We start from the raw sequence: 26206 nt of genomic DNA, 5'->3' as shown, positions 1-26206 counted from the left end.
CACAAATCACGGAGGCTAAATCCTTAGTGAATCCATAAAACTGTGATTTGCTGGGTTCTGCAGCCTGCAGTTGTTAGCAAGATAGTCGTAATCTGGTCTTGTCTGCATATGGAAATGGCCTTGCAAAAATAGCATCTAGAACTTGTGAAAAGGCAGCTCCATACATCTAAGTGTTTTGGTAGCTGGTGGAAGGATTCAACAGACAGCAGTAGGAAATGGAAAATTGCTTTGGTGCATGTGCTTCATACCCTCGCTGTCCTACCAACCTCTTGTAAAAGGGAGGAGCTGATGTAGGACAAAGACAACAGTTCCTAATATTTATGGACCTCTTCCCCCCACAGGACACCTTCCAGTGAAGCTTCCAGACTACAACAACCGGCTGAGAGTTCTGGTGGCCACGTATGTCACCTTCAGTCCTGATGGCACTGAGCTCTTGGTCAACATGGGAGGGGAGCAGGTAAGAAGACAAAGTTTGGTAGAAAGTTTAACATTTTGGCTGTGTTTGTCGGGCCACCATAGGTTGTCTTCAAAACGGATGTAGTGACTCCTCTGTGGGGTAACATCGTTGGCTTTTAAACCGTTCTCTGATGCATTTGGACTGAATGCCTGGTACTAGGGATTTATTTGTTATGCTACCAGTGATTAAATTTGTGGTATTTTGATCTGGTTTTGCAATTCACTTTTCCTTCTCTTGAAAGAGAAAGAAAAGTTCTGGTACTGACCTTTCCTGATGCAGAAAAAAAATTTCTTAACTCATTCCTGAAACATCAAACTGCTTCTGTAATACAATCTAGTACATAAGGAACTTAGAGAAGCAAAGGACTTCACCTGGGGTATTGATTGCTTTAATTTTAAGCACTGGGTGATATTTGTGGCTCTTTTGTAAAGCTTATCAGTGAAATGAGAAAATCCTCCTGACAGTATTAATCAGCGTGGATTAAGTAGGAACTTCCCTTGTGAGCAGGTTACTTTGGTTGTCCTCTAGAGATCTTTCTCATGCTTGGACTTCTCTTTAAGAGGAGGTACTGAATTACACGAATGGATAAGGGCTGTCAATTCCTATACTGGTACAAGTTTAAATTAGGGTTTCACAGGGCTGTGTTTGAAGTTTCTCTTGAAATCTTGGGTTCAGCTTAGAGACACCTTGGTTTAGTGTACTGCTTTTCTACCACTAAGCTTTCGATTTGTTTATGATCACTGTATTAATTAAATGGCTAAAATATCTTCTTGGAGTTGGAGCTTTTTGAACAGGTTGGTTTGTACCTCTTGAGTAAAACGAGGCTCCTGTTTCTCAGTGCTGTTCTTTTCTGAATCCAGTGCTGGCACGCAACAAGACACTGGTACTGCTGTTATTCAGTGCGAACATGTCTATAAACAAGGTTAAAAACTGGAAATAGTAAAACAAGCATGGAAACATCTAGCCTTGTTTTATTTCTGTCCCTTAAGCCTCTATGTATCACTGATGATTTTTTTTTTTGTCTTTCTTTCTTCATCTCTCAGGTCTATTTGTTTGATCTAACTTACAAGCAGCGGCCATACACTTTCCTCCTCCCAAAGAAATGCCACACGTCAGGGGGTAAGTGTGATGCTGTCATGGAAGTGAGTGCAAGGCAGAGGGAAACCATGTACAGTGCAACTCTTTCCAGGGTGCAGCCCCATCTGGGCAGGAATGAGGGAAAGGAATTATGACATGGCTGTTGCCGGGCAATTTCTGCAGTGCAGTTCATACCCTGAGCTCTAAAACCCTTACGCATAGCGACAAAATGTGTCTTGAGGGAAGAAGTGAGCTGTCGAGGGGTGTGTGCATGTGTCAACTTAGGTATAGCTTTAAGCATTCTTCTCAAGATAAAGTAGACTTTGTAGAGTGATTGAGGTCCTACCACCCTGCCTTTAGCTAAGGAGGAAGTACTTTGTATGTGGACAAACATGGCAATGGTGTGCTGCTTTTACGTTTATAAACTTACAAGCTGTGCAGCCGTTACCCCTTCAAACGCCCATTAGAAGGAGACAGAACAATCTCTTCCCCGGTCTGAGAGTCTGGCCTGGCACTAATCTCCTTCCTGGTGATGAGATAGTTGATTCAAAAACTCATTTACTCGACAAGTAAGTGAATCCAAGAGCCTTTTTATTCCTGGCCCTGTCTCTTACAGGGCCTGTTCGTACGCAGATATTGCAGGCAGCGTGCAGTGAACGTCCAGCACGCTGTCCCCGGGCAGAGGCTGGCTCTTTCTTATCAGGGAGTGTTCCCTGCTCAGCCCTGTGCTCGGAGCACTCTGGCAGAGTTCAACCTGTGTACTCAGCGTGCCTTGGGCCTTAATCTAACACTCACATCCTGGTAGCGAGTAGATGCCCTGCCTGCCGTTCTCTTCTGCCTTGGCTGCGTGTGGGTGATCCGTGCTGTGGTATCTGGTGAGGTCATGCTTTAAATGGCAGAGCAGGGTTTGAACAGGTTCACCGTGGTGCAGTTTCAGCAAACGCTCCGCCCTTCTGGGTACAGAAAGTTCAGGCGAGGGCTGTGAAAAAAGCAGCATCTGTACAAAGGCTGAACTTCGTGTGCATGCATGTCTCTGCGCACTGAAAGCTCCGAGCTGTTCAGTAGAGTGCTTGGAAAGAGTCCCCAGTTTCCCAGCCTCTGAAATGGCTGCGGGAGTATTCCCAGCTACGACATAAATGCAGTTTATAAAATTTGAATTTGAATATTTTTCTATAAGAATGGCAAGTGATCTGGCTGCACGACCTTCAGAGGATTGCTTCAGCTTGTAACTGCTCCTTGAGCAATAGGGTAAGAAAAGAAAAAGAAAAAGGAAAAAAGCATCTGGAATTCCCGTACTAGATATCTCCAGTGGTTCCACTCATCTTCCTTGTTCTATAAAATGTTAAACAACTTGGGCCTGTGTTTTTTTTTTTCTCAGTGCATCTGAAAAATACAAAGGCATTTAGAAAGAAGTTGCTATGTTTAAGGTTTAGATTGGATATTAGGAAGAATTTCTTCATGGAGAGATTGGTAAAGCATTGGAGCGGGCTGCCAGGGAAGTGTTGTCTTCCCTATCCCTGGAGGCATTTATTTAAGAGACCTGGGGACATGGCACTAAGGGATGTGGTTTAGTGATGGGACGTGATGTCAGGTCGATGTCAGGTCAGGTGGACAGTTGGGCCTGATGATTTTGAAGGTCTTTCTAACCTAAAGGATTCTCTGAAGGCAAATCAAGTCTAGATGGCTGGAAGATGGGAGCGTGTGGCATTGTGGAATTCTTTCTCACTGTGCTCTGAATGGGGCTGTGACATTGGCTTTGTTATGCTGTAAAACGTAACCCTGATATTTCAGGGATTAGTTTGTGTAATCTACATTGAGCCATTGCATGATTGTATATTTTTTTCTAACCTTCAGAAGTGCAGAATGGAAAAACCTCTACCAATGGAGTGTCCAACGGCATCCATCTGCACAGCAATGGCTTCCGCTTGTCAGAAGGAAGAGCACACGTGAGGTAAGGTGATAGATCTGCCTCAGTGAGGGGCCGATGGCTTTGTTCAGGCCCTCTTCCTCTCCTCAGGGTTAGGTGCTGCTAAACAAGGCGTGAAGTACAAACCCACTTGGCATGTTGATTTGATTGTTGAGTGGTCTCTGTCCTAGGGGCTGTATTTGTTTCTGGTGGGGGGGCTATGAGCCTGAGTCAAATCAGGCAACAGCATCTTAGGAGAAGCATATTCCATTAGGATTTTTCCCCTCTTACAATGATTTACTGCAGACAAAACTAAGAAATGACTTTTCAGTCCTGGAAGCGAAGTGTTCTTAGTTGTCCTGCATGGTTTTTACTTCCTGACCTTGCCGGGGCTGTGATCTGACAGATGGGAGTGGCTGTCGGGTTGAAAGAGCCTTTCTTCCCTTGGCCGTTTTTTAGGCACCTGCCTGCTGCAAGCTGAACTGAAGCTGCCAAAATTGCTTTACAACGATGACACTGCTGTCATTACCCTTGCATATGAGCTGGGGGTTGATGGAGAGCCCTCTTTTACTGTCCCTGCTGCCTTTTTTCCTTACGAACAAAGAGCAGTTGGGGTGAAGCAGAAGCAGACTTCTAGCACATCTTGCAGACTGGTTTTCCTCCAGCTGATGAGATGTGGTTAAAAGTCAAGACACAGTTGCTTAATACCATATAAGGGTAGTCTAGGTTCCTCCAGCCACTGCTGAATGCTTTCAGCTCGTTTCCTCTAGATGGCCCCTCCACCACAGCACCGGAGATGCTCATTTTGGTTTGCTGAGCATGGGCCTTGTGTGCAGCCCTGTGAACTTAGACACTTGGTTTCCTTCTGAATTTGCAACCCATTAGATGTTGCTAAAGGAAGTCTGGATTTTTTTTTTATGCAGTCAAAGCACAGATACATTGGTGAAGTCTGAGGAACGAGACTTTAAAAAAAACACTGTTGAATTTTGAGTGCATCTATATATAAAGAAAAGATGGAAACAATCAAATGATGGTCAAAAAGAAACTCCCTCTTCCTAAATTCAGGTTACTCGGGTTCAGGACCTTTGAAACTTCTGGTATTAGCTAATACTTGCTGGGACCTGTTAAGTTAGAACAAAACACTGCAGGTATTTAACTGGGTTAACAGTTAACTTTAACAATGGGAGTGTTAGCAAGTGAGACATTTAGCTGTGCTTCTTTCCTTCTTTCCCTGCAGTCCCCAGGTAGAGTTGCCTCCGTATCTGGAGAGAATCAAGCAGCAAGCCAACGAGGCTTTTGCTTGCCAGCTGTGGACTCAAGCCATCCAGCTGTACAGCAAAGCAGTACAGAAAGCCCCCAACAATGCCATGCTGTATGGAAACAGAGCTGCTGCCTACATGAAGCGCAAGTGGTAAGTAAGCAGAGCTCTGGGGCACCCCTGGCACAGAACAAGGGGTGCACAGCAGCGTGTGTTGGAGAACTCATGGCCACAGCCGTTGTGCAGGCAAGCACACCTGGTAGCAGCTTTGTGGGTTTGCCCACTGGTATGCTGAGTCATGTTCTGTTCCTTTCCTGTTTAAAAGGAAACCAGAAATCCACTTGTGAGTAACGACGTTATGAGCACCTCCAAAGGTGTTTGTGTGTCTCTGGATAATTCTGATCTGCGTTAGATGATGTCTCTACATTTGCTGTCAGCAGATGAGGTGATGGGTTCCCGTGCTGTGTAATTTCACGTGTCCTGATGTAAGATTGTTGTGGGCCTGCCTGGAGCTGCTCTGGTTGCTGCCTGATCCAAGAGGCTGGTATTGGAGATAGTCAAATGTGGCCTGGTCCTGTGTTAGCCCAGCTAGCCCACATTCCCCTCAACTGGAAGCTCAGCTCTCTGAGGGATTTGGTGAGGTGGCAACTGGTGCCTCAGAGTCTGGGGGAGGTTCTGTCTTCTTTGTTGCAAAATATACTCTTAGCCTCTGCAGTAGGTAGTGTCCTCTCTGACCAACAGCCAGGGCTGCATCTGCAAGACACAGCTGGGTTATTTTGGTATCTGTCCCCTTGAGCAGAGTAAGACTCAGTAGCATGGCTTGCTATTAACATATTTAAAATAGCTGCGGCCCTTCATCTACATTTGCTTTGTGAGGATATCCTCCTTCTCTCCCTGCTGAAATCCCCAGAATGAATTCTCCCATCATCTTGCCAAGATAAAGAGCAGCCAGCAGTTGTTGTGACTGTTGGTAACTGGCCTACTGGCTGTTTTGCAATAGCAGAGATTTGGGAGCTGCCTCAAAAAGACCTCGGCGTTCAGAGGGAGAAGAACAATAGGTTGGGATTAAGGAATGGAAGACGGAAGCTGAGTGCTGATCTCAGTGAATGACATTTTTCTTATAGGCATCATTTTTCCCGGAGGATGTTGGCAGATCTGAACCTTTCTGCGTGTCAGCTAGTGCTCGCTGCAGCTTTCAGTAGCAGGAAGATGTGAAAATATATGCGATGGCTTTCTGTGGTGTGCAGTGATTAGAATGTAAATGGTGCTGAGCTCATACCTTCTCAGGTGCAGAGATGTGTTTTTCTGCTAGGAACAGCTGTTGGTAAATGACAGAGGAAGGCTGGGATGTCGCTGAGGAGGAGGGTGAAGCAGTTGAACACACTGAACCGCAGCGTGCCTCTAAGGTGTCCTTCACGTTTGGGGCAGGAACAGCAATGAGGCACCCTGCAGAACACTGCAGGTCTTGCTTTCACCTCCTGAGCAGCCAGGAGATCCACAAAAAGGAAGCCCTAACTTCCTAACCTCCCCTTGCTCACCTCCCTTAAGATGCTGCTCGTATTCTGCAGCACTTCAAAGGCTGTCCTTCTAAAACTTGCTCCTAAGAGCCAACTGCATCGCTCCTGATGGCTTTTAACTGTCTGCGTTGACAGTACCTGAGCTGATTCCTAGTTAGAGCACTTTTTCACAAGCTGAGTCAAGCCTGTAACAACAGGAGAAGTCAGGGCCTGTTTTACATCTCAACACGTACGTTTTCACGCCAGTCTCTTGGGCTGTCTGTCCCTGGTAGTTGGGGTTGAAGGGTTTTGGAGGGTGGCAGAGCAGTTTGTAGCTTGTCCGGCTCTGAAAATGTCTTGTCATCATACCAAGTAAGTTGTGTTACCTCCTCATTAGAGTGAAGGTGGTGAGATGCTGGTTTAACACGGACACGGTGCTGCAGAGGTAGATGCAGGCCTCAAGATCCATGTTTCTCCTGCTCTGCTGCAGATGTTATGGACAAAGCACTTCACGTTCTGTACCGGCGAGCTGCAGTTTGTGGCCAACATCTACCTGGAGAGGGGAGAGAGCAGTGGGATGAATGGCTTGCAGAACGTGCTCGTGGCACTGAATAAGCACTGCTCGCTGTGTTAACCCAGCCATTTGGAGCTCCTGTTGATGATCAGATACAGGAGCACCTCTTGCTTAACAAAGGCTCCACGTGATCCGAATCCTCACCCCGTGGGAGGCACAGGACAATTCACCCCCTGCTCCCTGGGACTGTTCCAGGCGGTGCGTGTGGGTTTCAGGTGTGAACCTAATTAGTTTTATTAGCCATCATGGGGAGACCTGGCCCTCTTTAAGGAAAGGTTGTGGTGTCTTTGATCAGTTTAGGCTCAATGCTGCTACGAGCACCTGCCGGTTAGCCCAGGCTGACTTCTCAGCCTCTATCAGTCTGAATCAGACATGGGTGTGAGAGGCTTGTCATGTCTCTTCTCCTTCCAGGGCACAAACAAAAACACTTTTACCCCCCACTGCCGTGGCATTTAGGGAAATCAAGTGTAGTCTCTGGTACCTGTACGTAGGATATAAATACCTGTTACAATACCAATCTGCTTTACTGCTTATATCTAAATGATCAAGATTTTCCTGTAAAGGTGGGAAGAGGCTGCTGCTGTAGGTACGTATCCAGCAGGACTGTGAAGCGTGGAGGTTCTTCAGCTCCTTCCTGAGGACTCCAAGTGGCTTTGGCTGTGGGCAAGGAAACATGCTGCCACCCCGCGCGTCCACAAAGGGGCACGCGTGAGCTGCCGTGCTCCGAGGAGGCCCCGCTCGCCTTGCAGGAGAGGCCTTGCCTCTGCTTGGCCAGAGGGCTTGTGCATCCTCCATCTTCAAAGGACTTCCCTAAATGTGTTGTATCAGTGAGCTCTGCTCTGTCGGATTTAAAATGGCAGGTCAAGACTTGCTGGGCTTCCCCGCGTGGTCACGTTAACAGGGCTGCCTGTGTACATGTGGAGATGCATTCGAGAAGCTGGCCTTGGTCAGATGGTGCCCCTGGGACACAGCAAATGCTATTAATACGTGAGCTTGTGGTGTGTCTGCTTGCATAGAGAGTGCTGGAAACAACAAGCTTTGGAGAGAGACAAGGGCTGGGAAATGGCGGTGGAGAAAGTGTGCTGTTGCTACCCGGACTATCTAATCCACCCCTCCCTTTTCTCCAGGGATGGGGACCATTATGATGCTTTGAGAGACTGCCTGAAGGCCATATCCTTGAATCCATGCCACCTCAAGGCCCATTTCCGTCTCGCCCGCTGTCTCTTTGAACTCAAGTACGTGGCAGAAGCACTGGAGTGTCTGGATGACTTTAAAGGGAAGTTCCCAGAACAAGCACACAGCAGTGCCTGCGACGCGCTAGACAGAGATATCAACGCAGCCCTCTTCTCCAAGAGTGATAATGGTGAGTGCTGCTGCTCGGCGTGGCTCTTCAAGGTTAGGGGAAAATCTCATGAACAAACAAGGAGTTCTCCTCCTTAAACTGCTCCTAGGAAAACAGCTCCAGCTTCTGAGGGAGATTGATTGTTACTGTGCACAAAAACTGGCCTCAGCCCGTTCTTTCCTTGTGTCTGGTCCTGGTTTGGTCTTGAGTGAGAGCGTGATATAAGGTAGTGCAATGCATCCAGGAGATAATATGGAAGGGAGCTTGTGCCCTAAGCCCTGCTCCCTGATGAAATTGTTCTCTGAAACTGCTGCTGTTCTAGAGTGCCTTGTTTGTGTAGAACGTGTTCCTCCCCGAGTTGTGATGAGGGAAATGTGTTGTTCTTCCAGCTGAAGACAAGAAAGGAGGTGGCCCCATCCGGCTGCGAGCCACAGGCCGCAAGGATTCTATCTCAGAGGATGAGATGGTGCTGAGGGAGCGCAGCTACGACTACAAATTCCGATATTGTGGCCACTGTAACACTACTACAGACATCAAAGAGGCCAATTTCTTTGGCAGGTATGTTGGCAGAGCGTAATAGGGGTGCGGGACAGGAGTGTGAGCACCAACAGAACGTTCCCATCCATCGGATAAAGCCTCACGTGTAGGCTCGTGTGAGCGTTCATGAAGTGATGCTGGTGCTGGTTTGCAGGGTTGAGAAGGATGATGGAAACCCTCGTCCTTGTGTGGCTGCGTGAATAACAGGTTCAGTAGCAGATCCACAGAGGACCCAGTTGGGCTGGCATTTCCAAAAAGCCATTTGGGATTGAAAACAAATTCTGGGGATGGAGGGAACTAACACAGAAAGCTTTATTTGGATCCGTAAGCATAAGGAGGGGCAGCCTACTGATGATAGAAGCCATCTGAGGTTCTCATGTCTGCTAGAGCTTTGGCTCTGAGCTGTGATCTCCAGTCTCTGCTCCTTTCACCCTAGCAATGCACAGTACATAGTCAGTGGGTCGGATGACGGCTCCTTCTTCATCTGGGAGAAAGAAACCACCAACCTTGTTAGAGTGCTGCAGGGAGACGAGTCGATTGTGAATTGTCTCCAGCCTCATCCCAGTTACTGCTTCCTGGCCACCAGTGGCATTGACCCAGTTGTACGGCTGTGGAATCCCAGGCCAGAGGTAAGAGCCACAATAAACAACCGTCTTGGTGACTCGACGAGTAACGCAGACCTTTTTCCTCCTGGGATCTCTTAATGGTTGCAGCAGCTCTTTGTTCCTCGCCCTGTCTTGCTGAGTTCTTTCCCTTCTTGTCTTGCAGAGCGAAACCCTCAATGGCCGCGTGGTAGTGGACATGGAAGGTGCTTCCCAAGCGAACCAGAGACGAATGAATGCGGACCCGCTGGAGGTGATGTTGCTCAACATGGGGTACCGGATTACAGGACTGACCAGTGGTGGGGCTGGAGGCTCAGACGACGAAGACAGCTCAGAGGGGCAAGTCCAGTGCCGGCCCAGCTAAAACAGAACTGCCTCTCCTTCCTCCAATTGTTTGGCTGAAAGGGAACCTAGTTTCCTTGGTCCTGAACTTTCTCTGATGAATGACTGCACTGTATCGCACTATGCACAGAGTAGGACAAGCTGGCAGGGGCAGGAGCGGCCATTTCTTTAAACCATCACCACCACCTCCTCCTTCTCCCGTCACGCTACTGAGCAGCATGGCAGTGCAGTCTGGGGTTTGCCTTTAGTGGAATTTAGTCCCGCCAGGGATCTTTGAGTTGTCTGTAAGCGGTGTAAGCCGGTGACTTTTTCCAGAGCTGCTGTATGACCTGGTACAGAGCAATGTTGCCTGCATTCATGCATTTGTAGAGGGGATGTTAAATTCCTGAATAAAATACAAACCTAGGGCAGGGCTTATGGAATGAATTTACTGCAGTGATCTTGGTCTTGAAAGCCTGACTCTGCTCTTAATGCTACCAGACTGTCTAGAGGCCCCTGGCTTTGGGTTGTTGGCCATGAAATACCTGTTTTGTCCCATAATTTCTTTCTTCTGGCTTCCATCTCTAACATATTGCCATCAGATGTGGCTGTGTTGTATTAAGGACTGGATATCGCCTGTCTTTTTCCCTGGGCATCTGTCTTAGTTGATGAATCAGCGAAGGCACTGAGTATGTGCAGCTCAGCAGGGCAGGATGTGCTCGCCCAGCTCTGATGCTTTCTTCTACGGTCTGTGAACCTGGGGAGAAAGGTGGCAGCAATGGGAGCAGGTTTTATCGGAGGCTTAGGACTTGTGTAGCTAAAGCTGCTGAGGAAAGGGGCTGGTAGCAGCACTGTCCCAGGGCTTCTCTCTCTATTGCCCAAAACGTGTGTAGCTGTACTCACCTTCTCTCCGTGTCACCTGTGCTAGAGCTGAGATCGTTGCCATCATGTGTTTGTTGCAACTCACGTTTTGAGCTTTCAGACAGCAGCTTTTTTATGCAGCCAGCTGCTCTGTCTTGGCTGAGGCGAGCCCTTCCCACCTTGGTGGAGTAACAGCTGATGGATTAGTGGTCCTCTCAGGAACCCTCCTTCCTCCTCCCATCCTCCACGCACTGGCTCTGGCTGCACAGCCAGGACTACGCCTAGCAATGCAGCACTGTACTTCCATTCCTTCCCCTCTCGTGTAACATGCAGCCCTGTTTTCCCCCCTCTTGCAGTTGCCAAACACTAAATATCGACTAGATCTTACACAGCTGTGCTACAACCCGATCTGAAGAGGTTGTTTTTTTCTAGGACTATCAACTAAGACCAAAGAGCCCCTGGAGATCTTAACTGCTCTGCGCTGTCTCGTGTCTCTTACTGCTGAAGGTCTGAACATGCTAACCTTGGTCCCAGGGGTGAGATGCGTGTCTGGGAGCATGCGCATGTGTGTGTGCTGCATTCAGGCTGTTCTTCCATGTGGTGCAATCCCCGGTCTTCCTGTTCCTGCTGTGGAAGGATGAGAGGCCTTCCCTTCCTCCTCCGGCTGCTTCTGGCTGCCAGGCGTTGATGAGAGAGACTGCACAGTGCTGGCTGATCAAGGTAACCGGCTTCCTCTCCCTTCCAGAACAGTCTTTGTGAGATGAGAGAGCCTTGTGCGAGAGGGAGAGAGGTCACGGAGCCTCGTGGCTGGCAGCGTCTCTCAAAGGATGCTGTTCCCTGCAGAGAGAGGCCCCCCCCAGCTCCCTCCTTGCAGTCGCAGTGGAGCTGATTGGGATCTGATCTCTGCCCTTCAGACAACGAGGTCCGGCTGCTCTGTCACCTGTGGGTGAAACCGAGCCATAGCAAGCCCCGGTCGTGCGGGAGCATGCCCCTTGCCACCAGAAACATCTGGCCAGAGCTCTGCCGGGATGGATGGCTGCTGGCGCTTGGCTGCTGAGGGCACGGTGCTTGTTTTCACGCAGTACCAGCGCAGGAGGTGCGACTGCTTGCTCAGTTTACCTGTTTGGTTGTCCACAAGCTCTCCCAAGGCCACCCCGGCACCCAGTGCTCTTCAAAACCCAGAGGTAAAGGAAAATTCTCACTCGGGTGGCTTTCTGACGTGGTCTGGCCTTTTCTTTTTTGCTTCAGGCTTTCCTACTAGATGCATCCTCGTCCCCCTTCCTCCCACTCAAACTTTTTTTTTTTCAGCTTTCAGTAGACAACGTCTGCAGACTTTGATTTTTAAACTGAGACTGAGATGGAAAGCTTGGAAAAGAACAGACCTGTCCCCACCCGTTCACCTTTTGCTGTGGCAGCTATTTTTTGTTGTTTTTACCTTTGTGAGACAGTGCAGCTCTTTTACCTGCCAGTTGCAGTGTGAAAGCTACAAGATTCCCTGCCTCTGCAGAGGATTGCTTTTTTTTTTTTTAATGGCTGCTTTGATTAAAAAGATAAATAATAATGGGAGAGAAGGGGAGAGAAAAATCTTTCTGCCTCTAGCCCCTTTTCCCCTCGTTGCGGGCAGATTGCCTGCTTTGGCGCTTGTTAATGAGGAATTTGTATTTATTGGTGAAGGAAAAAACATGCTGGGGAAGTAGGGAGAAGATGTTGCTTTATTGACCTCTGCCGTTTACTTCGACCCCCTCTTCGGGAAAGCTTCTTCCTGCTCTTTCTGGTTAACTCTTTCTAGCCTGGGATATGCAGGGATGCCTCCTTTATTTTTGTATTCTAGCAACGGGCTCTCCGTTAGGAGACTCTAGGATTCGTAGTGTTGCGCCGACCATTATTAATTCTAGCCTTTTCGAGTACTAAAGATGATCATCTCGTAAACTTTGCCCCTGCAGTTGTAGAGGTAACACACAAGCCTTACTGCCCTCGTTAGAAGGAGCAGAAAACTTGTTTCTGTGGTCCCTGGAAGAGAAAGAGTTAAGCAATTAAACAATTCTTTGTTCTAGTTCCTTCTTGGTGTCGTTTTGTTTGGGGGATTATTGTGGCTTTGTTCCACTTGCCTCCTCCGTGGAGGTGGAGGTGGATGTGGGTGGGTGGAGGGTGGCCTGGTTGGGCTGGATGTTGGCTGTTCACCGGTGCTGCCCCTGTAAAATCGAGTGGGAAGGGGGCTGGGGAGCCTGGGACACGGCGTGTGGGCTTGGAGCTGTAGGGTTAGTGCCGGTGTTAGCTCGTTACCCAGGTGTGGGGACTCAGATCTGGCTGCGTTTGGGAGCAGAGCCCACCTCTGGCTTGGTTTCGAGCTCACGCTGCCGGGGTGAGGATGAGAAGGGCAGCCTGGGGAAGAGAGGTGGTGCTCACACCTTACAGGTAGATAAACGGTCGTATGATGGAGTTATTTGCTTTGAATCATGTTATGTTGGGATAAAATTGACAAAATCTTTGAGTCCCTACTTAATCCAAGCATTAGAGATGAACAGGGTGGTGAAAAGCAGAGTAGGGAAAATAGCCCATCCGTCCTTTTAGCTCTTCTTAAATAGCCTCTTGCCCTGAGAAGCAAAACCCCAGTGGCTTAGGCTGTGGGGCAGCCCCAGAGCCACCTCTCTGAGTCACCTGTGTGAGCTCCTGACTGTTCCTGAGTGTTTATTGCCTGGAAATCTCGCACAAGCGTGGTGCACTGGACATGCACGTTCAGACCCAGAGGTGATCCCTTGCTAGAGGATGTCACAAACTCACTTTCTCCTTTTGGGCTCCTGCTGCAAAACCTCCCAAATGCTTCCCAGCCCTCCAAGCTGTGCAGTGCTGGGCCTTGGGTTAGAAAACCAGTCCATTATTTTCAGAATCCGTTTGAACTCTGAGAAATTCCTGTTAGACACCTTTCTGCTGAAGGCCTTTTGAAGGCCTCGTCATTTCAGATCCTGTCGGATATAAATTATTGCTTGAAAAGGCAGCTCTGCTCCAACAAAGCAGTGTGCATCCACAGCTGGAATTGGCAATCAGCTAATTAGGTCAGCTCTTGGGCTGAATGGTTGGACAAAGAGGGAGCATGGCAAGGGGGAGCTGAGTGCTTGAATCGTGGGTGGAAAGGCCTAGAAGGACCTGGAAAATCAGCTTTATTTGTAACTTGAGCAAGAGAATTGGATTGAGGAGGGGGGAGAGGAGCAATCCGCCCTGGGAAGGGGGGAGAGGGGCACCAGCAGCCCTAGGGATGAGCTCGAGTCGCTCTGCTGCGCCTGTTGGCAGTGCCAGGAGCGAGGCTGCGAAGGGCTCAAGATGGCTCCCACCTCCCAGCAAAATGGGAGCAGGATGTCAGGAAGCTGCCTGCTGCTGCAGCGAGGAATTAAGCCCTCCCGCGTGCTGTGCTCCTTGTGGCTCGTTCAGGCCTTGCTGCTGCAGGAGATGACGCTGCTGGGAAGCCCCTCCGGCGCTGGCAAGCAAGGAGGGAAGGTGTGGGCCTTTTTGGGGGATTGCGCCGCGCTTGGCTCTTGGAGCTCTTCCACCGTGTGCCCCGTGTCCCCGAGAAACTGCTGGCTTTCCCTTTAAGCGACATAAAAGTTGCCCTGTGGCTGCGTCAGGTGGAGAGGGAGAGAGAAGGAAAAGCAGCTTTCGAGTGACAGGGAGGCGGAAAAGACCTGAAGGTGAAAGCTGAGGGGCGAGATGGCTTCAGGGCACGCTTTTGGGGTGGGTGGCTGAGCCTGCGTATGTTCTTGCGCTGGTGAGTAGCACCATCATCAATACAGATGAGAGTGACGTTTCTGGTTCACGCTGAGCGATTAGAGGCTGTCAGCCTGCAGCAGGCGCAGACCACGGGAGAGGAGCAACAAAAACGCACAGCGACCCGCCCCAGCATCACCTCCGGGGCGGAGGAAGGACGCCGTGGTGTCCTCCATCAGCCCGTGCCCCGCTGACGCTCTCGGTCGGCTCCCGCACGCGGTGCTGCTGCTGCCGCCGCCGCGGTTGTCAATGTCAGAAGGGGGAGGGGACCTCTTCCTCGAGTGGTTTGGTCCTGGCAGTCCCTGTAATGTTGGAGCTGTCACAACAGGGAAAGGTTCCCAAGGAAGCTGCTTACCGAACGGGAGCTGGCTGGGTGCCTGCTTCTTTCAGCCTCAGAGATGAGCCGGGGTAGAAAGGGGAGGTAGCAAAATCCCTTCCAGCCTCAGCTCCGCCAGCGGTGCTGGCTGCTTGGGCTAAACCCAAACTGGTGTGGGGTCCGGGCTGCTCCTTCCTAGGGTCTCCTCACCGAGAGGCTCTGTGCCTCCAGGCTATGAGGCCACGCTGGGCCCCGCAGGCATCATCCCCAGGACGTTTTTGGCCGAGGGGAGGTAAAGCTGCTCCTTGCTGACAGGAGAGCGGAGCCGCTGGTGGCAAGTCGCTGGCAGGAACGGGAGCGAAACCTTTTGTTTCTCGTCAAATGAGAGGCTGCAAAAACAATGATGGCAGCGTTCCTGCTCCCTACATTTAATCCAGTATTGTAGCCGGGCAAGATAGCTGCAATAAAACGCCCGGCCGTTAATTTTATGCATGGGAAACTTCTTACCTGCTCTCCCCCCTGCTCCCTCCCCCGTACCTCCGGTTTCTTTTCCAACTGCAGCTATTTTTCCCTGCTGACTTCAGGTGTTTTGTATTCTGCTTAGATCAATAGCAGAACAACAGCAGCCTTCCAGTTGTCACCAGGAAGACCCTGCTGTCAGCTACAGCTCACCCGTTTTCTGCCAGTGCGCTGCGAGGGCTGGAGAGCCCTTCTGCCTGCCTGACAGCCCCACCGAGAGCTGTGCGGTGCAGGAGCACCATATCGATTTTTTTTTTTAAATCCAGCCTGAGGAAAAAGGGGTTCTGTGCTCCAGCACTTGGGTTTTTGCCCTCCTGCGTTTGGTTTGAAGAGGCAATAAAGCGGGCTGGCTGAGATGCCCCCCGGCTGGGCGGGAGGGGAGGCCGTGCGGTGGCACTGCGGGGCCGTGTGTCCTGCAGAGGCTGTCAGCGCCGTCCCTGCCGTGGGGCTTTGCCAAGGGAGCTGGTCCCCGGTGATACGCTGCTTAGCAGCCTTTGAGACACGAGCAGGAAGAGCAAATCCATTGCCTAATCTGACAAACGTGCCAGGACCGCGTTAGCTGATGCGAACACTGGGCTCTGTTCGTGTGTTTCAACAATCTCTGGTACTTATGTGAGCTTGGAGCAAATCAATGCAAATATTTTTCTTCATAGAACAAAAAGCATTCACTGGAACACATACAACCTCTGTGTCTATCTTCTACCCCAAGTGCCAAAATAGGAAGCATTTTAGAAACCAAAGCACCGGGCATGGCTTTGCTCTCGAGTGTCTGTTGTTTTTTTTTTTTGTTTTTTTTTTTTCCTTTTTTTTCTTTTTTTTTCCTTTGCTTTCTCTCTCTTTTGGAACTGGACTGTTTCGTGAATCCCTTCACCGTCGGATTACAAGGAGCGCAGTCTCAGGCTCTTGATCAGCTCTGACGCAGTGACAGGTCATGCTGAGCCGGTGCCTGCACTGCAGCTTGACTCGAGCTGCTCCCGGTGGGTGCCTGGGTGGGTGGCTCTGCCTCAGCCCTGACGCCTCTGCAGCTGCCCTCCCTCTCAGAGGGATCTGTTCCAAAACGTGGTCTAGACTAGGAGGCAAGGTGGGATGGTAGACGAGCCGAGGGCTTTGTAGAGGCGAGGAAACGTAGACTGCAGCACAATTCTAGTTGAACTGAAGCTTGAGTACTCATATGACAATTTAGCATGTACGGAGGGCAGGTAGGCTGTCTGAACTAGACTTTAGCCAATGTTTTCCACTGCCATACTGGCAAATGCAAACTGGGTCCCCTCTGATGTGCCTGTTCTGTGGGTAGAGGCTCCCGACAGCCTGGGCTTTCAAGCTGGAAGCTTCCTTAGTCTGTAATGTAGTGGGCGTGTAAGCACCGCGCTGTCCCCGGAGCACTGCTCCTGGGGAGGACGCTGACAGATGTGGAAGGCTGGCCTCAGCTTAAGTTTTGAGCTAAGTCAGGTGATGGAAAGCAGAATGCAGGAGGTAGAGATGAGAGGAGGCTTTGAAGGAGAGGGTTTATGAGGAAAAATGGGGACATTATGTAAAAGCTGTAACTTCGTGATGCTGTTGGGAACGTGGCTCTCGTCGTAACAGGGTTTGCTTGTGGATAATGAAAGCCAGCTCCTTGTGTGAGCGCAGTGCTCGGCTCTGCCTTGCCTCTGTGCTGTGACAGAGCTAAAATGGAGGAGCCACGTGCTGGAAGGGATAAGCTGCAAGAGCTTTGTGAGCAACCCCCCAGCGTCATGCCGTCCAACACCACAAACTGTGCTGGAAGGAAACCTCTGCTAACTGTGGGCCTTGGAAATGCAGCTTGAGATCGCAACGCAAGGAGGACGCAAACAGCTTCCAGGAGGAACACAGAAGGATGTGAAGAGGAGAGGGGGGTCCGGACGCCTGGCAGCTCTCCTGTGCCTGCTGGGCACAGCACCCCGGTGGCAGGCAACCTCGTCCCTCTTCCTTCCACTCGTTCAGTGACTCGTCCCTCTGTATTTTGCCGAGCGTGTTATGGGGGTGGAAACCTGGAATAAACCCATTTCTTCTTCAGCCTCCTCGTGTAGAGTTTGAATTAAACTTCCTAATAAAGCAATTGTTATTTTTCTAAGCCGATTCTCCAGGTGTAAGTGCTGTTCCTCCCCCTGCTCTCCCTCCCATTCCTCCTGTCCCTGGGGGGTGCTGATTTTCCTCGGGGTCCTGGGGAGGGGGGGTTCCACTGTCCCTACACCATTGGCACCCCCACGCAGGGGGAGCCCCCCGTCCTTGGCTGTGGGTGCCAATGGTGTAGGCCTGAGAGGCTGCTACAGAGCACGAAGCCCACTGTAAAGCGAAGCCATGGCTGCGGGGGGCGTTGAGCCCCGCTTCTGGCTTTTTTTTTGGGGGGGGGGTCCATCGGGGGGGGTCCCCGACCCCTGCGGCCCTTAGGCCTCTCCCACTTCCTGGTTACCGGGCGCACCCGGAAGCGGCCGCGCGGTTTCCAGGAAGTGACGCCATGGCGCGGCGGCCGGGCGGGGCGGGCGATGGCGGAAGCGGAGGCCAAGATGAAGCAGTTCCATGGCGCCGGGGGGGCCGGGCTGGACGCCGAGCGCGGCCGCTTCCCTTACTGCGTCGTCTGGACCCCGATCCCCGTCCTGACGTGAGGCCGGGAGCCTCGGGGGCTCGGCGGGGAAGGCTGTGCCGGGAGCCGTTGGGGTCTCCTCAGGAGCTGGGGCCTGGGGGGGAACCGGCTCGGCCTTGGGGGGGGTTGGGGCTGGGGGGCGAAAGGGCCTCAGGGGGGGCCCAAAGCCGCGGGGGCCTCGCAGCCAGCCCCAGGGGAGCCCCTGCTGGGTTTGTGGTGCTGGCAGGGGGTAGGCAGGCTTCAAGGAGAGTTTTGGTGGTGGTTTTGTTTGTTTTTTAATTTTTTTTTCTTGCAGTCGTGGGAAAATGGAAAGCCCTAAACATGTGGTTCCTGGGGGAGGGGGGGGGTGGTTTTCACGCCGTCCTCACCCCCTCCAATTGCAGCCGGGTGTGAATGTTTGCTGAGCCGGGGCTGAAAGTCAGGGCGAAGACGTGGCACGGTCTGTGGGGCTGGGAACGGCGCCGGGCCTCTGCTCAGCAGGGAGAAGAGTTCCCTGTGCTGCCCCGCGTGTGTGAACCTGCCCTGATCGTTATCTTCTCTTTTTCACACGGCTGAACTTCCCGTCCTCCCCATTCCAAAGCTTTCGACCTCCTTATCTCCCCCCGGGACTGCTGAGGAGAGCTGTCCTGCCAGAGTTAGTGGGTTTCCCTGTTTGTTTGTGGGCTCGTTCCCCATCGAGCAGTGGCATCTTCCTCTTGATTTTTTTAGCAGTGGAAATTTCAGCGTCGTTATTTGGCGAAATCTCTCGCTAGATTGCATAATTGCCCCAATTTTCTTCCTCTGACGTTTCCTGTCATCCCGGGGTTTGGAGGCTTGAAAGCGAGTCAGCGTCGGGGGGAGAGGTAAGGAGAAGGAAGATCTGTTTACACCTTTGAAGGTGGCAAAGCTGTGACAGGGCTGCGTTCAGCTGCACCTCCTGGCTGATAGAACACGGCTCTGTGCAGGCAGTGAAGCCGCCTGGCTGCTTTGCATCGCACCAGATAGGAAAACGCAGAGGTGAAGTGATGCAAGCGCTGAAACTTTGCAGGAAGCCTTTCCCTGCGTGGTGAGGTTACGTTATCAGCGGGAGCTGGGCACAGTTTATCTCCTCAGTTGCACTTACTGGTGTGCTTGGCTTTATCTGCTCGTTTCGGTGGGTTTAGGATCTCCCTAACTGAGCTGTGAATCTGTTCTTGTTTAACCTTGCTGTAATGGCACCTGAAATATTAGTCGCCAGGCACGGTCCCATGAGGGGAGGGAGAAATCAGAGAGAGGGCAGCAAAGCTGAGGATGCAGGAGGGTGTGGGTGAGCGCTGGTGCTTGGCCTGAAATGTAGGGGTCATGGGGGATCCGAGGGGGAGATAAAGAGCTGCAGAGCTGCAAATATCAAAGGAAGAGGAGGATGAGTCTTTGAAACACAGAGATCATTTAGAGGGAGATTGTTCTTCCTGGAGCCAGCAGCCCCGCTTTCCACCTGAGGTGCCAAAATCTAGGTGCAGTGTGAATGGGGAGATGGGCAGGGGGACCTTTTCTTCTCAGTTGTTGAAGTGGGAAGTCCGGCTTTATCTCACCACTGTTTCATCAGGATCTAACCTTTTTTAACTCAGAAGCTCAAATGGGGTGTTTGGGAGCCTGGGACTTGCCCTTCCCTGTCCGGGGGGTGCAGGTGGTGCAGGCCATTGGAGTCCTGCTCATCCTGTAATTGCAGCCACTCAAAAATGTGAAAAGTGCCTTGAAAAATGATGTTTTTTAAATTTAAAAAGTGAAAACTTGAAGCCTGACCACCCTGCAGATGAGCCAACTAGATCAGCTCATCGGGGAGCACAGCTCTGGGTGTTTTCCCTTTCCAGCTCAAGCCCGCTTTCCCTTTGCTTGTACCTCTCCTGCTTTCACCTCCTGGTCTGTCCCGTGCTGTGCAGGTTGTTGTGTGGCTGCTTCTGCGGGCTCCTGGCAGCAGGACGCACGCTCTCGGTGCGATCGGGGGGCAAATATCTCGGCCTGACGCCTCGCTTGTTGCCTCGGCAGGTGGCTCTTCCCTATCATCGGCCACATGGGCATCTGCACGTCGACCGGGGTCATCCGGGACTTCGCGGGGCCGTACTTTGTCTCGGTAAGTAGGCAACAGATCCAGGTACGTGAGGCAAATCCTGTGCTTGGTCAGCGTCTCACCTCTGCTGGGGGCTTCTGAGCCACCCCCTGTCTTTTGCAGCTCTGAGTTCTGCAGAGTAATGGCTTGAGGTGTTTCCGAGACCGTGGATCTGTGCCGTGAAGGTTGCTGTCCAGTGCAGGTCATCTGGGGGGTTGGTAAACAGCAGCTGGTTTGGTTTGGGGAGCAGGAGGTGAAGGATCCTGTGGGATAATTAATGCTCCTTAAAGATTAGGACACTTACACCTTAGAGCTGACGAGGCATTCACAGTTTAAAGGGAGGGAACAAGGTACATACACCGTGGAGCCAGGTAATGCCACCGTGTACAGAGCATGAACGCACTCACCCCCTGAACAAGAGCTTACAAACACAGCTGAGACCTAAAACACGGATGGGGTCGGTGTCTTGGGACTGTTGAGGTGATGTGGCAGTGTCCTTGCTACATAATCACGGGCTGAGAGGTTTCCAGCAAGAGGTGTGTCATGAACACAGCGCGGGGTTGTCCTCACGAGCTCCCTTTTTTCTGTTTTATTTGTAGGAAGACAACATGGCCTTTGGGAAGCCAGTGAAGTAAGTGCTCCCGTTACTTTGTATTGAACTGAGCAGCTGACCTGCAGATGTCCTTTAATTCACGGAGGCAGCCAGGCCGTAACACTGCTCTTCTCGTTGTTCACATAACCTAATTCAAGTGGACGGCTGCTGTGTCTGTGCTTTTCAAGAAACCACGTTAAGTTCAATCTTTTTAGAAGCGTGGCAGCAGGATAATGGCATTAATAACTGTAGCTGTACGGAGCCTTTACGAGAAAAAAAAAGGCCAAAACATTTTAAAAGAATGTTAGCAACAAGTGCTCCAAGTAAATGGTGTCCGTGCTAATGACCTGTCATCACTCCCATCTTGTTAATGATGTTCTGGGGTAGGGGGCGAGGTTCCTGGGCTTTGTGTGTCTGTCAGATCACGTTTACATTTTAAGTGGCCTGCAGGCTTCATCTCATAGCACATGAAAGCCGTTCAGAGGGGCCTATAGCCTCGAGGCCTGCAGTTTCTCTGTCCGGAGTGCCCCAGGGCTGAGGGTGCTGAGTGTTGGTTCCTGCAGCATGTGCTGGTCTCAAAGGGTGCAGTTCCTTGGGCTCCAGAGGCAGCCTTTTTCCTAAGCCCTTCAAGCAGCTTCCTGCTGGGAAGGGCAAAAAAGGTTGCAGGCGAGCAGCAGCAGAGCCAAGGGATCACGGAAGGGATCTGTTCTCGTTTCCCAGGTACTGGAAGCTGGATCCTGGCAAGGTGTACTCCTCCAACCCCAACATGTGGGACACGGCTGTGCACGATGCCTCGGAGGAGTACAAGCACCGAATGGTACGGCTGCGGTGCGCGCGTCCTGCCTGGAGCGACACCTCCCCGGGGTTGGGGTCCTTCCTGCAGGATTGGGACCTGTGGGCCTGCACCAGCCCCGTGTGCAGGGCTGGGGAGCCCTGAGGCAGGATTTCTAACGCTCTGCCCCTTCTTCTGTTCCAGCACAACCTCTGCTGTGATAACTGCCACTCTCACGTAGCTCTGGCCTTGAACTTGATGAGATACGACAACAGCACCTCCTGGAACATGGTCAAGCTCTGCTTCTTCTCACTCCTCTATGGGAAGTATGTAAGGTGAGCTGAGAGCAGTCTAGATCCAGCAGGCAAAGGGGCTTTGTTTCTTTCCTTCTTCCCATCCCTCCAGGGCTTCAGCCTCTTGGGAAAGGGAGGAACATCTCCCCCTACACCCACCCACAACACGTGGGGGAGTGTTGCTGGTAGGTGATGCTCTCACTGCCTGTTCTTAAGCAAAGAACCAGGAGCGTTTGCTGGGTTGCACTGGATGCTGCTCCTGAGATACTGTCTCTAGCAACGAATTTAGGGTGCCAGGAATTTGGGAAATGCTAACTAGAGCAAATATCGCTCTCTGTGTTGTCTTTTGGCTGGGTTAGGTCAGAACAGAAGGTCACAGAATGGCTCCTCTCCAAGGATTGCTGGTTTCTCTTCCCTCTCTTGAATCTTGTTTACACTAAAACTAGTCTGATTTCCAGCTGGAGTGGAGAGGGAAACCCTGAGCTTTCCTTATTAGAAAGAGCTCTTAATCTCCATTTTATCTCCTTGGGCCTGGAGAGGAGATTCTGCGAGGACAGCCCTGCACAAAGGTTTCTCGTTGCTTCCCTTCTGCTGGGTCTGCCTTTTCTGGGAGAGCCCAACCAGCTTTCCTGCAAGCGTGGTCCCCCTGCGCTGGGTAAATACACCAGCAGCCTGAACGCTGAGGCTGACTGAAATGGGGTTTCATTGTTTGTCTGTGGAGATATGAAACATGCCAAAGTCATAGACTTTGACCTGGATTTGAGCTGGAAGGCGAGTCCAGCCCTGTTGCTCATGATGCAGTTATTTGTGGACCTGATTTAACCTCACATTTTTAACGTGTGCTGTGTGGCAGTGCTAGCAATGGTTAAGAGAAACATCTGTCTCCTTCTGGTTTCTCCACTTACCATCACTTCCTTCTCTCCCTCCTGTCTTCCTCTGCTGACTTCTTATGTTCAAACTCTCCCCCTGTTGTGTTTTTTTCCCATCTTGCAGCGTAGGGGGATTTGTGAAGACCTGGCTTCCCTTTGTCCTCCTCCTGGGGGTGATCCTGACGGTCGTTCTGACGCTTCACCTGCGGTGATGACAGCTGTGAGCTCCCCGTCCTGCGGGCACACGAAGGAAGAAACTGTGACTGCTTGACTCAGCGAGGTGGAGGCGTGGGACTCCGGGAGGCGTTTTCTGGGGAAGGTGGCCACTCCACTCCATTGTAACAACTCATCTTTGTTCCCCGGGACTGGCTTCTTACCCTTCTGTTTCTGTTCTGTCGACGGTGTCTCCCAACAGCAGAGGTCCTGAAGCCTCCTGATCCCTCCCTGAATTTGCTCCCTCCCTGCAATTTGGTAGGTAGAAACGCAATCAGGAAAGGAGAGGCGTGGGCACCTTTGCATTCCGTGCGAGGCAAACCCTGCCTCCTGCTTCAGGAGCGCGGGCAGCTGCACCTTGTAAGGTTCTCTCTGATCACCTCTGGGTTCTTCCTCCTGGCAAACCTCATCAGGTGCCTCCTGAGGTTTCCAGTCTCCCAGGGGCAGTTGTTTCCCTGTTGCACGGCTCTCCTGCAGCACACGTTTCACAGTGGAGGTGTGGGGCTCCTCTTGGGGGTGCGCAGCCCTCGCTGACGGTCTCCCCAGTAGTGCCAGAAAGGTGTTGATGGCGCAGCACTCCTCTGAGGAGAGACACACAGAGGAACGCTCCGTGGCGGGGCAGATGCGTCTGGTCCTGCTGGTGAGCCCAGAAAAGCAGGAAAGTAGAGCGACTGGCTTGGGTATGGCTCGTGGCAGTCTGCACACTTTCAGCAGCGTGTCGCAGAGCTGGGAGTCTGCTGCCAAATCCCTTTTAGCTTGTGCCAGAGAAAATCTAGCTTCCCCGCTTCTCCCTGGGCTCTGAATGCCTGAAATTGTCGTTACACTCCTCCCAAGCTGCTTAGCTTCCCTTTGATCCCTAGCGCTTTGCATGTCACAGAAATCACGCCTGCAGAGGTGGCGGCAGAGGCAGCAGCAGGTACTTGCTCCCGGGACAGAAGGCTTTGGGGCTGTGAAAGCATCTGTGCCTTGCAGAGCAGTGCCCGAATCCTGGGCTTAGTGGGGCCAGCGGAGGTTTCAAGAGGTGGAGGGACTGGCGGGCAGACGTGCTCTGCTTGGGCTCTGCAGCAGCAAACAGGGCACTGCTGTCTTGTGGCTGGTCCCGGGGTGCTGCCTGGGGAGCTGTGGCGTGTTCTGGAGAGCACACCTGGGGTGAAAGCACTTGGAAGGTGAAAAATGTAGAAGGTCTGGCAGTGCTGGGGGTTTGATGGCCCTTCCGAGCCCTGGAGCAGGCAGAACGGCTCCTAGAGGAGGTGGTTTGGCAGGGAGCGTGCCTGGGGTCGGGTCCCTGCTTGCTGAGGCTCCGGCTGCTTTCTGGGGTGCTCTTAGCCGGGTGGCTGTCGGGTGTCCCCCGAGGGCTGTGTGCCATTAAGCAGATGCCCTCTGATTGCAGAGGAAGGCTTAGCTTTTCCACTCCTGCCTTGAAAGGCCGGCTCTTTACTCCACTACCTGATGGATTTCAGCCTCAAGGAGTGCTCGTGGCCAGCAAGAAAGCTCTTTTTGTCTGCGTGCCATCCCTGTGGCTTCCTCTGATGTGGCAGCCCTGTCAGTCCCCCTGCTGGCTCTGGAGGCCGTCCCTTTGTGCCTCCCCATCTGCTTCCATCCCCCTGACTCCCCCCTAGCTCTACAGGGGGGCTGGGGGCTCTTGGGCTTCTCGAATTCTTCATTTCCTCCTCGGTCACACTTAAATAGCCCCTTAAACCTCTCCGTTCTCCCTAGCACCCAGTTGTCCTTGTCACCTGGTGCTGGCCTGGCAGGGTGGGAGCTCCTCGCTGCCCTTCCCCACGTGCCTGGAGCTGAAGCAGTCGGCGTCTCCTGCGTGCAGTCCCTTAAACCCGAGCGGAGAGCGGGCTGGAGGGTGCTGAGGCCAATTAGAAAGCCAAAACCTGGATCAAAGAGAACCTTGCAAGGAAAAGATGGAATCTCACAGAGCTGCCCAGCGTCGCTGCGCGGCGGGGTGGCTGCCGTGCCCCAGGACAAGCCAGTGGAACGGGAGGGATCAGTCCTTTGCCCCAGTTTGTCATTTTAGCGCGATTCCTCAATGTCCTGCCAAGGATGCGCCGAGAGTCCCCGGCCCCAGGGCTGAAGCCAACCTGTCTTACGCAGTAGCAATAACCCAGAGACTCTTGGGGCTGTCTCACACGTTGCTGCAGTGTTTCAGCGATAAGCTAGACGAGCGTTGCCAAAGCTGAGACTCCGAGGTGTCAGGGGAGGCCGGGAGCGGGGCTGCTGGCCACGATCCCTGCTCCCGGGACTTCGGAAAGTGCCGAGTGCCATTCCCCACCGTGAAAATCCTTCTCGTTTGCTCCCCGTGCTTTGTATTTTTTTATTTTTTAACCAGATCTGTGGTTCTGAACGGAGGCTCTTCCCCTGCAAACGAGCCCTGCGGGACCTCGGGCTGCGGAGCTGCTTCCCCTGCACCTCGACCGCCAGCAGGGCAGGACGGCTCCGGGCACCAGGAGGGAGCATGGGCGGCTCCACAGCAAGGTTTGCAGCAGAGGTAGCACAGAGCCAGCCCCGGCAGCCTCCCTGTGCCTGCAGGAGGGCTCCTGCAGAGCGGCTGGCTGTGGGCTGGGCAGATTTACTGCTCCACCACGCCGCCGGCGCTGCGGGAGCGCGGGGAGACGGGCGATGCGTGGGGAGAGCGGGCTGGGAGGTGGGTGGGTGGGTGAGGGACGTGCTTTCCTTGCAGCTGCCTTCATCTCGCCGCCAGCTCCTTGCCCGTGGCCTCCTAAAGGTTCCCCCCTTGTCCCTGTCCTCCCCGCTGGCGCTTTTCTGGTCCCCTCCTTTCCCCTTTGCACGTGCTCGTGCTGCAGAGCTCCGTGGCTCTGCCGTGCTCTTCGGCGAGGGCCAGCCCCTGCGTACCCTCTTCCTTTGTTCTCTTGATCTCTGTGGGGCGCTGGATTACTTTGTAAATATTTAAACTCTGCTTCTGTGGTTTCATAATCCTGACGGTAGGGGAAATAAACTTATTTCTGTGGATGTCTCCAGGTGCCTTCTCTTATTGTCGAGGCTTCTCTCCTTCAGAAGCAGGCTCAGCTTTTCCCCCCCCCCTCGACCTCCTGATCTGCAGCCTCCTGCCTGCGGGCAGCGCGAGGAGCTGGCCCTGGAAGGCCCCTGCGCCTTTCATTTCACAGAGCTGCCCTTGCTGCGTGGCCAGAAGTCACGGTCCTGTTTGCAGAGCTGCTGTCGGGAAGAGCTGGGGGGGGGGGGAGCTGGGGAGGGGATGGCGCTGGGAGCCGCTTGCTGCAGAGCTGGAAGCCTTTGCTGCAGTGCAGGCAGAGCCCGCGCCGTGCCAGAGCTTTAATGCCAGGGCTCCGAGAGCCAGGGCCCTTCTGCGGGCCTTTGTTTAGGGGAAAGCTTTTAGGGGAAGGGTCCCTGCCTTGTGCTGGGCTTGTCCCTAACCCCCTGCCAGCTCAGCACAGCCCTGCGTGGCCCCGAGCAGGCAGAGAGCCGAGCATTTGGGGAGGAGGATGCTTTTTGGTACCCCCCCCCTTGTAGGTTTATCTCATTCAGCTGTGAATAACTTCCCTGCACGCAGCCCGAGGTTTGGCATCCCTCTTTTCTCAGCATCTGGGAGGTTTTCGCCCCCCAGCTCATCAAAGCTCGGAGCCCCCGTGGCTTCCCTCGCCCCACGAGCTGCTGGAGGGGGGCTGGGGGTGCTGAGATGAGGGCAGGACCCCAAACCCCCTGCCCTGGGTGTGGGGCTGGGGGTCTCTCACCCCTTTTTGCTCCATGGGGAGCGCACTGTGGGTGCGGTGGTTGGCAGCAGCCCCAT

The 26206-nt window shown here is 52.5% G+C and overlaps 2 protein-coding genes across 4 annotated transcripts in view; both read left to right on the top strand.

The window, feature by feature from the left end:
• Positions 1 to 12484, top strand: part of WDTC1 (WD and tetratricopeptide repeats 1) — a 30839-nt gene extending 18355 nt beyond the window's left edge. For all 3 annotated transcript variants that reach the window (XM_068657919.1, XM_068657921.1, XM_068657920.1), the window contains 8 exons: positions 342 to 457; positions 1501 to 1576; positions 3389 to 3485; positions 4678 to 4851; positions 7896 to 8131; positions 8500 to 8668; positions 9084 to 9276; positions 9416 to 12484. In XM_068657919.1, coding sequence (XP_068514020.1) covers positions 342 to 457; positions 1501 to 1576; positions 3389 to 3485; positions 4678 to 4851; positions 7896 to 8131; positions 8500 to 8668; positions 9084 to 9276; positions 9416 to 9613 — 1259 coding nt within the window. In that variant the 3' untranslated portion in view covers positions 9614 to 12484. The remainder of the gene's footprint in view (positions 1 to 341; positions 458 to 1500; positions 1577 to 3388; positions 3486 to 4677; positions 4852 to 7895; positions 8132 to 8499; positions 8669 to 9083; positions 9277 to 9415) is intronic.
• Positions 12485 to 17488: 5004 nt separating this feature from the next.
• On the top strand, positions 17489 to 25414 carry TMEM222 (transmembrane protein 222). The gene is made up of 6 exons (XM_068657925.1): positions 17489 to 17645; positions 19632 to 19716; positions 20292 to 20323; positions 21005 to 21101; positions 21261 to 21391; positions 22343 to 25414. Exons 1-6 carry the CDS (start codon positions 17530 to 17532, stop codon positions 22428 to 22430), a joined length of 549 nt encoding a protein of 182 aa, XP_068514026.1. The 5' UTR covers positions 17489 to 17529; the 3' UTR covers positions 22431 to 25414.
• Positions 25415 to 26206: the final 792 nt, after the last annotated feature.

Source organism: Anas acuta, chromosome 21 (genome assembly GCF_963932015.1).
Source record: "Anas acuta chromosome 21, bAnaAcu1.1, whole genome shotgun sequence".
In the NCBI taxonomy this organism is placed as follows: domain Eukaryota; kingdom Metazoa; phylum Chordata; class Aves; order Anseriformes; family Anatidae; genus Anas; species Anas acuta.
Note: the sequence above shows the minus strand (reverse complement) of the source record. Positions and strands in the feature narration are given on the sequence as shown.